We start from the raw sequence: 14,494 nt of genomic DNA on the forward strand, positions 1-14,494 counted from the left end.
TTTTCTTTTCTTTAGTCTTGGATTTTTTTCCTGAGAATTGTGGATGACCAGTGTTGTGTCCCTCTCTCTAATATAATTACTCTTTTAGTCTTTTATTCAAATTCTTGTTCAACTCTTTCTCAGGTATCATGTGGTACCCCTGTATAACAATGGAATTGCCCCAGGGTCAAGCCAATACCAGAGTATCTGAGATCAACCTCTCATAAAACGCTAAGAAATTTATTTTTTCGCTGAGCCACTTAGCACTTTTAGATTAAATAATAATATCAATCAAGAGGTGATCTCTAGATAGTATTTAAGTGATACCTTGATCTTTGCAGACATGGCCAAAATCCCTTCCTTCTAATTTCCCGTCTAGGTTCGTGTTAGTTTTTATAAGCAGTGCATCGGATTCCAAAATCACAGATAGACTTAACTGTATTCAAAAGCAAGGTTTATTAGATACTATAATTATATACATACAGTACATGTAAACTTAAATCTCAATCTAAGAGAGTTCCTGACAATCAGGTTAACATTAAAACTTTCCAATATCACAAGGATACTCAGACTGACTATTGTCAATTTTTTAGTATAAATCTTATCAACATTAAGCTACCCAAATTATGCATAACAATCTCAATAATTCTTTTCTAATTCAATTTCAATCAAACCACTGAAAATAGCATTTATATCTTTTACAATCTTGTCATTAACAGCAATTCTTTACTCTGAACTTTATCATAACCTCTTTAAACATATAATAGCATCTATATCTTTTATAATCTTGTCATTAATAGCAATTCTTTACTCTGAACTTTATCATAACCTCTTTAAACATATAACATAATTCGATCCCAGTAGGAGACAGTAAACATGCAGTAATTTTCTCAGGATCACTACAGTTCAGTTCTATATAATATTATTAATGTTCCTTCCTTAGATTCACAGCGCAGTACAAATCCTTTCATTCATAGTTAACAAATACTATAAAGCCTACTTATCTATCTTGAACTGCATCACATGAAGAGGTCCTCAGGAATCTGTCTCTCCTTAATCGAAATATCCATGGGCTCCTATCCAGCTTTCTGTGGGTGGGCGGGCATACTCTTTCCGCGGAGATACGACCTTCTAGTTCCGGCAATGCCTCTATCAAAACCCTCCAGAGTGGAGGCACTGCCACCCTTCACCCGCTCACAACACTGCGAGACAAACACCAGGAGATCAGGAACAAAAAAGCCTCGTGTGGGGGGTGCTTGACCCTTATATTTCACCTTGGTTCCTGGCGATTCTCACACTCCGCGATGTCTACCTAGTGCTTTCATGTTGGTCAACGTCACAGCATCCAGCCTTCTCCGCTACGTTTTTCGTGTGCTGTCGGCACGCAAATGCCCGGGGCAAACCGCTCCCCTCACATTACTGCTTCCTGACCTTTGGACTTACATCCCCCTTACAATTTGTGCAAATCATTCTATAACTTCTAGTACCTATTGCTCTAACAAAATGTTAAATGTTTACACTTCCACTATTATTCATACTAACTAGTGAGTGGGCCCTTGTTGAAATATTATATAAATAACTATTTGTTTGAAATATCTACAAAGCAGTATTTTAATACCTAGAGACAAGCATGTTATAATGTTTCTTATTGTGTGTTCGCTCTGTTATACAATGATAAGATGAAATATTTTATGTTCCAACTTATCAGGGTATAACACCAGTAAACATCATTTCTTTTTTTTCTGGAAAAATATCCAATACAAATTGCACCCCCCCCCCCTCTAGGGCACTCAGTATACTGATTGTTTCATCATCCTGAAGGGGGAGCAGAGATATCCATGCTATCTGTTCATGGGACATATAATAAAGGGTATAGAGCATATTTTTGATCCTCTTTGGTGCATGTTATGCATCTTGATATAACATTTTTTGAATAAGAGGATTTTCATGTAGTGGGACCCTTTAAGCATATCTTCAGGAGTGAGTCCATAATGATTTCTTTCAATCACTCATGGAAATAGTGAGCAAATCATATCTTTCAGGGATGTTTAAGTTGTGAAAAGGTGGGACTGACATCCTTGTTAATGTCCCAACTGAGATGTTCTTTATAGGTGCTTTCTCAACATAAGGTTTAGCAGATATTGTTGCTACTAATGTGATATACTGCCTCTTTGTCTCCTGGTATGTGATGCATTGCTCTGTTTGTAACTTTTGCACCTTGTTTTCTTCCTTTCACCTTTGGTATGCTCATGAGAATGCTGGATGGTTTCCCTCACAGTTAGAGCATTTTGGTGTTTTGCTCTTACAGTCTTTATTTTCATGTTCTTTCCTGGCATTTTGGGTACAGAGGGCAGAGTCAAGCCTGACAGTTTGAGAATGACCATATTTCAGACATCTAAAACACCATAAGGAGTTTCTGATATAGAGCTATACAGAACAGTTGAGATATATCTCAATATATCCTGCTTTGACAGATGTTGGTGTTTTAGTTTGTTAAAAGTAAGGATGAAATTCTAGTGGAACCAGATGCCCATCCCTACACATCACTATTCTTCTTATGGCTGTCACTCTTTGATCCTTGAGTTCAGATAAGTGTTCCCTTGATGTTTCCAATGAAGAGATAAGTGTTCACACACACTTATCACTTCATTGGGAAAACATCAAGGAGGCTCCACTCAGATATTACATCTCTAGAAAAGGTTAAAATTTTGTGGGAGTAACTGTAATTGGTATTTCCCCAATAGATGTTGTATGGAGTAATTTTTCTGATTGTGCTACTATAGCTGCTTCAATATGGAATTTCTCCTGAATGCAGTTTCTTTACAGAGTTTGGAGATCCTGCCAATCTTTCCAAACCCTTTGGGATGAAGCATGACATTTTTCCAGTTGGACATTTACCTGCAGAGCATAATATTAGAAACAAGTGGTGCATTTATTGCAGCTTCTGATATTTGATCTTTTTTTTTTTTCCTTACTTTGGTTCTTCTCTGTTGATGATAACATGGTTTCTGAACTTGATAGGGGTTTGTTGTTTAGGACCACTGATAAACAAGAGGATGAAGAGGTGTTCATTCTAAGGAGGAGTTTAGTTCAGAGCCAGCCATCCACCCACCATGGTGCCACACATGGATGGCTATTGACTGGTAAACAATGACTGCACTTGGGTGTGGAATAACAGGGCTATCCTGGAAACTATATAAGCACCACAGCAAGTCTTGAGCCATGTCCTTGGAACATGGGGGAAAAGAGACAGCAGGCAAGCCCACTAGCTGATTGCCTAAGCAGAGGCCTAAGTAGTGTAAAACTACTAGAATTCTCCTTTCCAGATGCTCACAAGTCACAGCAAACATGACGGCAAGGTGTTACATCCTAAATGAGAGTAGCCTGGTGAGAACAGAATAGTAAAAAAAGACTCAGGAGAAGTAGAGTGGAGAATATGGGAAGAAAAGCATAGACAAGGGCCATTACCATCATTGGGAGATCCTCTCCATCACAAACAGGCGACTCGCATGGAAGGGTTCAAGGATGGCAGCATGAATTCATATTTTAAGTATGAATTCATGCTTTTATCTCTTATTGTTTAGTTTCTGTATATAGCAAAAATTGAGCCACCTGGAAGCCTTGCAACTAAAGTATTTAGAAACAGCAAACACTAGTTGTTTTAAATTTCTACTTCAAAGTCAGTTAGTTCTCGAGAAGTTTAAGTCTATTGTTTCTAAAAAAAAAAAAAAAAAAGCCATAATTTTCTTATATAACTTTCACTGTGCATATGAATATGTACTGTATATATAAATATAAAAAAAGTTACCAATTCTCCTACTTTGTTTTCCAATGATTTAGAATATGTCTTAAATAGTATATACCATATACCAATTCAGGATTACTTTACTAATCAGATACTTAAAAAAAATGAGCTTCTGTAATATGATGAGATAACATACATGCAAACAAACATGTATGAAAAGTTACATAGTTTGTGAGATTATTATTATTTTTTAAATATCTGATCCACACACAAAAGGCTACAAAACCTATGGCACATTAATGCTGTGTGTGTGTGTGTGGGCAAGGGGGAATAGAAGAAAGGAGGAATCCGTTCACATTTTGCTGTTCACACATGTAGTAGTGGTCACAACAGAAATCAAGATGTTTGTACAAAAGCAATTTCAAGTTTTACATAAAAAAATCAATTGACAGTAAATTCAATTAGATGAATTTTTTAAAACTTCAATTATTTGCAATAGCGAGTTTAAAATAACATTCTTGCTATGGGACTTTCACCAGGGATCAATAGCCTGTCACAGTTAGGTATGTATCTGCTGTATATATGTAAGCAAATATTCACAGTATTCCCCCACCTCTTCTGGCAATAAAAATAATCTTACTTCAGATTAGAAAGGTGCTGGAGAAAGATATTTTACAAATGAATTTATATTACTAAGTATTCACTAACATTTTGAGCAATATAATGTATTTTCCTGTATTTTTAAAACTGGACATGTACACACACATATAATAAATGCAGTAAAGAAATCTTACGCTTTGTTAAGAGTTCCAGCTGCTCCTGAAGGGTTTTTGATGCATTATATGTCCTGAAGACTTTAGCTGTTAATCCTTCCATGAGTTCATTCAAATACTTATTGAGAATTGCTGTCTGAAAAATTAATTTAAGGAAAATTAGTGTAACCTACGAAGCCATACAGTTAGTTATGAAAATGATCCTATTTAGAGATAAGAATAGATTCACATTTAAGTGACAAACACTGTCAATATTTGATTCCCATGAAATTCCTGATATGTATTCTCAGAAGGTGTACAGGATGTTATGGTAGCTACATGAAAAGTTTACATCATTACCAACTTCTTCTCATTCAACAATTTTCCTCCAAATTCATACATTATCTGTCAGGATTATCATATTATCAGATCTTATATTTCGGTCTTCTAAGGCACTTCTTACTGTAATCAATCTACTTAGATTTTACTAGACTGACAGAATCTTTTTCCTGCCATCCTGTCAAAAAAATACTTGTTCTGCTATGTGGACACATTCTTGAATACTATAAACGCCAAGTTTCTTCCTAATATCCTTGTTTTGGATATGATTTTGCCATTGATGCCATCTGTTCACTTCTCTACTCTTTCTCAAAACTTTCATATCTATGGTGTCCAGTCTTTGATCAAGTGTTTTATTTCTAACCGGCTCTCAGATCCATAAGTTAAAACTGGCTTGAACACTGCTTTGTGTATAACTAATTAGTGTATATATGTTTTACTTGCAACTTGTTTTATAGCTTCTCCAATCGGGATGTATTTGATGTTTTAAGTGTTCATGATAATTTTAACGAATTTTATACAACTTAGAAAAAAAGAAATTTATTAAAACTGCTATGAAATTTAATTAGTTAATCCTACAGACTTCTGGATTTTAGAAGAAAATACCTGCATAAAGTAACGAGCTGACTAGAATTTCTTCAATTTTGATATCAGGCCTAATGCCACTTTCCTTCGTACTGTGATACATATGAGGTGGTACCAAAAAGTTTCGAAACTAGGTTTGTAACACGCCAACAGATGGCAGCACAAGGCTGCATGCACAGTCACAGAAAGCACCTACCTTCATAACTCAGTGTGCCCAAAGACATCGTCCTGTGTACATCGGGAGCTGTGCAACTGATGCTATTCTGTCCACCTGCATTACTACATCTGCGATTTCATTATGGATAGCAAGTTAGAACAAAGAGCAAACATGAAATTCTGCATGAAACTGGGCAAATCCCACAGAGACGTTTGACATGATTCGGCAAGTTTACGGTGATGCTGCAATGAGTCGTTCGAGGTGGTTTCAGTGGCATGCATGCTTCAAGAGCAGAAGAACATCACTGGAAGACGATGAGAGATTAGGAAGACCTTCAACGAGCTCAACTCCCCAAAATGTCGAAACCATTTGGCAATTTGTGCATGAGGATCATTGGAGAACACTCCACAATATTGCTGCCATTGTTGGCATGCCATACGGAACAGTCCAGGCAATCCTCACGTGTGATTTGAACATGTGCCGTGTTGCTGCCAAGTTCATCCCCAGGCTGCTGACCCAGGAGCAGAGGGAACACCGCTTCGAAGTCTGCCAAGAACTCTGTCAGCATACCATGGATGATCCATCCTTCATGTCGAGGATCATTACCGGTGATGAAACTTGGGTGTATGGATACGACCCTGAGATGAAGCAACAGTCTTCACAGTGGAAGAGCTCATCATCTCCACGACCGAAAAAGGCGAGGCAGGTCCGCAGCTCGACCAAGTGCATGCTCATCGTCTTTTTCGACATTCGCGGCATCGTGCATTGAGAATTTGTCCTCATGGGCCAGACACCATCAATAGTAGTTCTACTGCCAGGTTTTAAGGTGTCTGAGGGAGGACATTTGGCGAAAGCCACCAGATCTGCGACGTGCGAAAAACTGGATGCTCCACAACGACAATGCACCCTGTCACCGAGCTCTCCTCACATGTGAGTTTCTCGTCAGAAACAACATGATCTCACTTCTGCACCCACCCTACTCTCCAGATTTGGCTCTTGCAGACTTTGCCCTCTTCTTGAAGATGAAGACCCAGCTCAAAGGTCACTGTTTTGATACCATTGCAGAGATCCAGCACAAATCACAGAAGGTGCTTGACATGCTTTGAAAAGAAGACTTCCAGGACACATTCGAGAAGTGGCAAGAATGCTAGGAGCGCTGTATTGATATGCAAGGGGACTATTTTGAAGGTGATAGTGTGTAAACGTAGATAAATAAAGTAATTTCACGTAAACAGAGCTAGTCTCGAAACGTTTTGATACCACCTCGTATGAATGAAAAACAGCAGATATAGTGTACACCCTTGTCTCACACTTGATTTAACAGCAACCAACTTCTTGTACCTCCATCAATTCTAACTGCTGACTTACAGCTCAAATATGGACTATTTATTGCTCAATATAAAGTTCCATTTATACCATTTAATTTTAGTATTTTGAACAGCTTTTCTCTTGGTATCATGTCATATGCATTTTCCAGACTTACTAAACTAAAATACAGAGCCTTGTTATATTCCTGATTTTCTCAACTATAGTATGCCCACCATTTATATGTCTCTGTTTGGCATTTTGTCAAGAATAGTGGATTCATGCTGAAGGGGAGAAAGAAATGAAAGATGTACGAATTGTTCGTCAACATATGAAATCACGTGCTTTCTTGTCTGTGCTGTACTAGTAGTAGTTTGATTTTTGTTGCCTTGTTTTGCATTATTTTGTTATTATTAATTTGTATGATGGATCCAGTACAGTCAACAAGTTCTGTTGTTAAATGTTTCAGTAGCTCTTGAAAGAATATTGAATAATGTGCTGACATTCTGCGAAAAAGAATCCTCAGCAGGCCATCTCCTTGTTCCCCTTTCTCAAGTCATAAAACATGCAAGTGCAATTGCAGGCGTATCAGGGTCGACTGTTAAAAGAATTCATAGGGAATCGAAAGGTGAAGGTAAGCCAAAATTTAAATCTCCTAAAAAAAGGTACCACAGAAAGAAAACCATCGAAACCGTAGCTTTGAATGATTTTGATGTAAACGTTATAAGAAAAACTATTCACGAATTTTATGTGGTCGAGAAAAGAGTGCCAACTGTTCAGAAATTGATTCCCATGCTTAAAGAAAAAATTAATTTTCTTTGGAAAAGAGAAACTTTAAGGAAAATACTTCATGAAATGGGATTTTGTTTTAAAAAGTCCCAGAATAAAAGGAAACTTATCATGGAGCGAAGTGACATTGTTTTATGTAGAACGCAGTATTTGAGAGCAATAAGACGTTTCAGGGAGGAGAAAAGACAGATTGTGCATCTAGATGAAACTTGGATTGATGGTAATTTAACTTATGGAAAATGTTGGCAGTCTAAAGAAGAATGTGGAGTGCTACAACCGGAAATGCCTCGCGGTGCATAATAATTTTGTGTGCGGGTGGAGAAATGGGTTTTTTACTGAATTCAAACTTACTATACAAAGCCAATTCAACTACTGGAGATTACCATGGGCAAATGAATTCTACAATCTTCGAAAAGTGGGCAGAAGAAAAACCGATTCCAAACCTTCCTAAAAATGCTGTTGTTATAATTGATAACGTTTCATATCACTCGTTCGATTAAACGAAGTTCCAAATTGCTCTAATAAGAAGCAAGTTCTTATGGATTGGCTCTCTGCAAATAACATTTCTCATTCCCCAGATATGCAAAAAACTGAATTGCTTAATTTGGTCAAAAGAAACTCGTCCACAACTAAACTATTTAAATTTGACACGATGCTCAAAGAGCATGGATTTCTAGCTTTAAGGCTACCACAATATCATTGCGATATTGATGCTATTGAGTATGTTTGAGCAGAAGTGAAAAGTTTCATTCGCCATTGCAACATGACTGGGGATATTGACATGTCGAAACTTTTTAAGTTTTCAGAACAGGTGATTGAAAGTATTACAGTTCAAAACTGGGAAAAATATTGTTCTCATGTCACCTCATTGGAAAATATGTATTAGGACAGAGACGGAATTATCGAAGAATGCAAACTTTGGTGATTAGTTTAAGTGAAAGTGATGGCGATTCGGACACCTATTCAGATGACTCTGAAGATTAAAAGGATTTGATAATGGTATTTTTTTTGCATGAGTTTGTTAAAAGAGTCACAACAAATCATAAATAATTAATCAGTTTAGGACATTCAAGTGTCTCAGTTCTCTCAACTGTAAGTTTAGGATATCTAAGTTTATTTGAAAAAATTTCTGTTTTTCTGTATAATTATTTTTATTTTATAGAAAACTTTCTTAAAAATAAACTTAGTTAAATTTTCGTTTTATGCTATACCTTTTTTAATACTCTATGTACATTTTTCCAACTGTTATACAAGCAAAATACTTACACTTTAAAAACAGCAATGTTTGTAAAAGAAAAGCTAAATTTTCCTACCTGTAATAATAAACAAACCCATCCCAGAAGACAGATTGATTACCCTATTATCGGAATGGATTCTCCTTTTTCTGACATGCGCAGAAGTGGCGAAGGATCTCTAATCGGTGGGCGAATTATAATTGTCATAAAGTGAAAATCTGTTTGTGATGTCTATTTGGCCTGAACTTGGCTTGTTCTTCTCCAGGTATCACTTCCACAATTTTTCTTAGCATCTTCTTTCTGAGTATTCCAGGTATAAGTCTTACCTGGAGTACTCAAAAAGGAAATTTCTCTGTAATTCTCAGACTGTTTCATTTTTTTTTTTTTTTTTTTTTTTTTTAAATGGGTACTATGCAAGCTCTACTCCAATCACCTAGAATCTAACCTTGTGACTAAGCCATCTGAATTATGCAGTAGAATCATTTCTGATAGAATTTCTGGTCTAGTGTACTGTTGAATAGAGTGAGACTGGGGATGCAAAATCAAGGAAACTAGAGCTATTGTGTGCGTGATGGTGAGGGAGGGGAGGTGAAACAATCGAGTGAAGGAGTGACCAACAAGGCAAGTGCGAGAATGAACAAAAAATGTCTAAGATAGTAGTACTGTTGTAACAAACCAGAATGGGATAGTTCATATAAAGCATAAGGATAGCTATGGGCTTACACAGCTACTGCACTTTATGTACACTAATACCAGGAGCATTTGGAATAAGGATGGAAGGAGGAATTTTTGACACTGGTCTAAAATACAACAGAAATCAATTAGTTGTTCTTCTTGGCTGAAAGTTATTAGCAGTAGTGAGACATGGCTGACAGAATATATACTTAGTAGGACAATGTAAGAGATAGTGTATTTTCAGGGAGGACAGAGAAAAAAAGAGGAGGGAAGGGGTATTGTTGATTATAGCTGATGAACTACAGCCAAAAAGAGTAGGAGTGCAGCAAACATTGATACATTTTCTTAATATGAGCCATTTAATTTGTAATTTGTTACAAATTTGTTGAGAATTTGGGTGCATGAAACTACCTCAAATTTGGGAGACCTACATTTTGAGAACTTCAGCCCAACTGTCAAGATAACCAAATTAGCCCACCAGAGGGCACCATTAAGACTTTAGGAACAATATTAGTTTCTTGCTTTCTTCCTCATTTGCTTTTGTTAGTGCCTGCGTGCACATACCATATCTTTATGTTCCTGAAGATGGCAGCGTGATGTTGCCGAAATATAGAAGTTATTTATTAAAGTTATCTTTAATATACTTTATATGCATTGTTAATTCCGTAAACTAATTACCAGTTTTGTATATAGTTAGTTTTCTGTTTTGACTAACGTCTCTCTTATACATATAAATTTATTCAGTTGATTTATCCAGGCTTGCTAATTCTGTTTTCTATTTACATAATTGTCATCTTTACTAAAATTGTATCTAAATAGCTGCAATGTTTTCTTGTTCTATAGGTTCTCCATTCAAGATACAGTTCATGTTTTCAATGTTTGGCTACTTTCTTTATCTTTTCAAGTGATTTTCACACCAAATTCATTACACCACTTATTCAATTTAGTCAAGGAATCCTTGCAGACTTATACTGGATTTATTTAGAAGTATATTATCATCTGCATAAAGTAAAGACCTAAGATTAACATAATCAATTTCAATATCAGGTTTAATGTCACTTTCTTTCATAACATGATTCATATAGATTATGAATAACTGGAGATAATGTGCAACTTTGTCTCGCATCTGATTTAATATCAAACCACCTTTCTGTACCTCTTTCAAATGGCATACTGATGAAAGAAATTTTTGTTGAATAGGTTTCTCCCCTCCTCTCCTTTAGTATAAGTAATCTATGAGGTGAATTCATTAATATTTGAAATAACTGGTTGAGTGATCAGGTTTATACTATTCAGAAGAAACAGAAAATATGAAAATTCACATGAATACCTATCATGCACTGTTTAAAAGGGAAACTTACATTTAGTCTGTCAAAGAGATCATCTCCAGGTTGTTTATTTTCCATAAAGAGTTTTAGGTTTTTGAACACACGTTTTTCAACTGGAACAGAATTCTCATAGCGAATGGAATCTTTACCTAAGAAGTCAAAGTTCACAACAAATTCTTTACCATCTTGTTCTTCGTTTAGTGTGATGTGTTCTACACGTAAAGAGCAGCAGCCAACGGTATCAGCAGTTTCTCCTTCTTCCTTTTCATTACCTGCTCTAAGAGCTAACTGAAATTGAATTTTGGTCATTATTTAAATGTGGTTAAGAATTAAAATGCAAAATAATGATTTAAATTAAAACAATTTTTTAGTAAAAATTAGTAAATTAATTCCTTTCTTTAAAAATCTTATATGGAAACAAATCTTATTTAAATACATCCAATGAAATCAAATAAAAACCTTGAACATAAAAGTTTTATCTAATGAAAAAAGTAATATCTGAAATCCAGATACCCCTGAGGTATTCAGATCAACATCACTTGTAAGGCTACCAGCAGCATGGATCCCATTATTCTCTATCTGTGATAGATCTAGCAGCCACCACCACAACCCAACATTTAATAAGCCACTAAATAAGGTGGTGGTGGTGGTGGGGGGGGGGGAGTTTGCAAGTTGTCTTGATACTCCCAGAATATTCAGCTGGGACTAGCACAGAAGCCTGTTCAACAAACTGCCACTCACAGCTTGCCTTTTGCCCTGTGAAATTGGTTCATCAGTTTCTTCTCTGTAATATACAAAAACTAAAACTTTTTGAGATATTTTCTTTGCATTTTATATTAATCAGTGAACTCATAGCAAAACTATATTCATTCAAGTTTTATTTATTATGACAACAAATCCAATTATTTATAAAAATAACTACTAGAAAAGTATTTGCTCTGGATATTCACTGTTTGTGATAATGGTTGCTTCTCTTTAAATTTTCAAGAATCTCTTCCTCTTATTCCTAAATAACTTTCTCTCACTAAAATTCCATCCAGTTTTGATGATTACAGTACACTTCATTCCTCTTTTTTTTTTTATTCAACAAATTCTATGGTGCTTTTTTTTAAAAAAAAATCAATGTCCCCCCCCTTCCCCCCACACACAGAACACAAGGTAACAAGATCCATAACATCATGTTATTATGTGTGTGTATGACAAATGGTTAGTGAGAAAGGAGGAATCTGTTAAGGTGTTTCTTGAAGAGCTAAGGATTGTCATTAGAGAAAATGGAGGTTGTGGTGGAGGCTCTTTCAGAGAACAGAATGAAGAAAGCAGATGAAAAGTTAGTTCAGTAAGTTTGGAACTAGATGTTTGGATGGTTGACCAGTGCCTGCCTATGTTTATATAAAGAAGAGCAGAGGAATTATGCTAGTGAGGAGTTAAAATTTTCTTAGCAATAATGACAATAAAACTAAGATTAGGTAAACTCTTTATGCTCTACTGAGTAGGATGTAACTGAAAAAAAGTACACTGCCTAAATGATATAAAATGAAGTTATTCTAATTCAGCACTAGATAAATTGACATCTATGATTGTAGAGCAGATCAAGAAGGATAATACCTGGAGTTATAACATGAACACATACAAGTCTGTATACATAAATATATACTGAGCTGAAAGAAGAGGGGGGGGGGATAACAAACCTATAATAATATCTCAAGTTATAACAGGAAGCTATATATCAAATCTGGTAAGACCAGTCTAACGAACAGGTAGTTGTATAAGAGTTTATTTTGGCATACCAGAAATTATACAGGGAAGATGTATATCAAAAATGCTCAAATACAAATATAATTTACAAGCCCTAGTCAGAAAATCCAATTTTAGATGACTGCAGTAGGGCTCTGGTAGTACCCATATATAAAAAAGAGAAATGAAATATTGTGAAAATCAGATATTTTCCTGCTAAGTGTTGATTTATGCAAGCATACTTGCAAAGAGGCAAAGAAAAATTCTAGAAGTTTAGGGAAAGAACAAGCTGAGATGATGCTAAATAGGGACTGTCAGGATGAGATTTTTAATTTAGCATAATCATCATCATCTTCCTTATACCCTCTTTTACCTTGCGGTGTCGAGGGTCCACTGATCATCGGACCTCACTCCGTTTATAGGATAAGGTGGTCAGCCTTATGCCCCGGTGTATCCTATGGCCTGTAGTGTTGAGTTCTCTAGGCCAGTTTGCCTACTTTGCAGGATGAAAAACTCCAGAATAAACTGGGGAAAAAACCCTGCTGTCCACGCCCAAGACTAGCTAACTTGGCTATGGCTGAGGAATATCCTTCAGCTCCTCACGTCACCGACGGGAATCGAACCTAGGACACTCCTTCGCCAGGCATATGGTTGCGAAGCGCATAGCCACTAATCATGGGACTATAACATGAATCTCAACATAAGAAAACACATGAACTACAGTAAATATTTTATTTCTCCTAAAACTTCAGCGTAAAGAAGAACTACAGAATTTAAAACATATTATAAAAACATACAGTAACAATAGATATCTCTTATAAGCAATGTCATGTACGTTTAAAGCTGTAACACTACTGGGGAAACTTAAAAATTCCTTATAAACAAAAAAATAATTTCTCAAATTCTAGGAATGGTTATACCATTACTGCAAGTGAGGTTCAGGAGATGTATAATGAGGCTTTAATGCTTCTTTTGAATAAATATTCAACACTTATAAGAACTTCTATGTAATAATTTTGTGCTGTTCTGATGGATTCTGTGGCTAATGCTAATCCCACAGTGGACTATTCTAGATGAATGAGGCTTAATCAAATGAATATGGGAAACGCATGACTTCTGCATTACTTCAACATAGTTGAGATGTATCTCTTGGTCTGAGTCCCAATGACGAGACCTCAAATAAAGGTTGAAACCAGTCTGGATAGTGAAATTTCCCACCATCCACAGCATTGTATACACACCTGGTACATATCCCATAATGAAAAGCACATTATGGGATATTAAGGCAATTAATGAGGAGTCACTAGAGTCTACATAGAAGTAGCCTAGTTGTGAAAATACTCCATGTGCAACCTTATTTGCTTATACTTGGATAGAGAATTAAATAAGAATATATTTTCTTGGCATCTTTAATTTAATTAATCTACTTGTTTGACCAAAAAAGTTACAGGAACATGGAATTTGATACACCAGCTAGAAGCAAAGAAGAGAACATGTCTTGGGAAAAGATAACAGCAGTTGATGGAAAAAGGCACTTTTTAATATATTAAGAAGTGTCTTTTTAAGTAGGGAACTGGAATTCTGTGAATTCCACTTCATTCAGAAAATGTGCAAAAAACACAGTTGAGATGTCAAACTTTGTTAACAAGCACAGAAATAACAAGATCATGGCTGTAATGAGCAAAAAGCCATAATGATTTTAATTTACACACATTCACAAACAATTGCTCACTTTTATAATGGGCTTACTACATGGATACACTGTACACATTTTGGTAACTATGCAAAATGTCTTAATTGCTCAGATAGTTCTTGGAATAGAAAAAAAAATTAAACAAGTGACTTATCTTTTATGACCATCTGCACTGAAT

The 14,494-nt window shown here is 35.8% G+C and overlaps 1 protein-coding gene across 1 annotated transcript in view; it reads right to left on the reverse strand.

Moving 5' to 3' along the window:
• Top1 (DNA topoisomerase 1) overlaps positions 1-14,494 on the reverse strand; it is a 198,059-nt gene that overhangs the window by 70,669 nt on the left and 112,896 nt on the right. Inside the window, exons 9-10 of the mRNA XM_090401923.1 lie at positions 10,923-11,177; positions 4,519-4,633 (exon numbers count right to left, since the gene is read on the reverse strand). Coding sequence (XP_090258049.1) covers positions 4,519-4,633; positions 10,923-11,177 — 370 coding nt within the window. The remainder of the gene's footprint in view (positions 1-4,518; positions 4,634-10,922; positions 11,178-14,494) is intronic.

This window comes from Typopeltis vanoorti, chromosome 12, assembly GCF_054136105.1.
Source record: "Typopeltis vanoorti isolate ZY-2024b chromosome 12, IOZ_Tvanoo_1.0, whole genome shotgun sequence".
In the NCBI taxonomy this organism is placed as follows: Eukaryota; Metazoa; Arthropoda; class Arachnida; order Uropygi; family Thelyphonidae; genus Typopeltis; species Typopeltis vanoorti.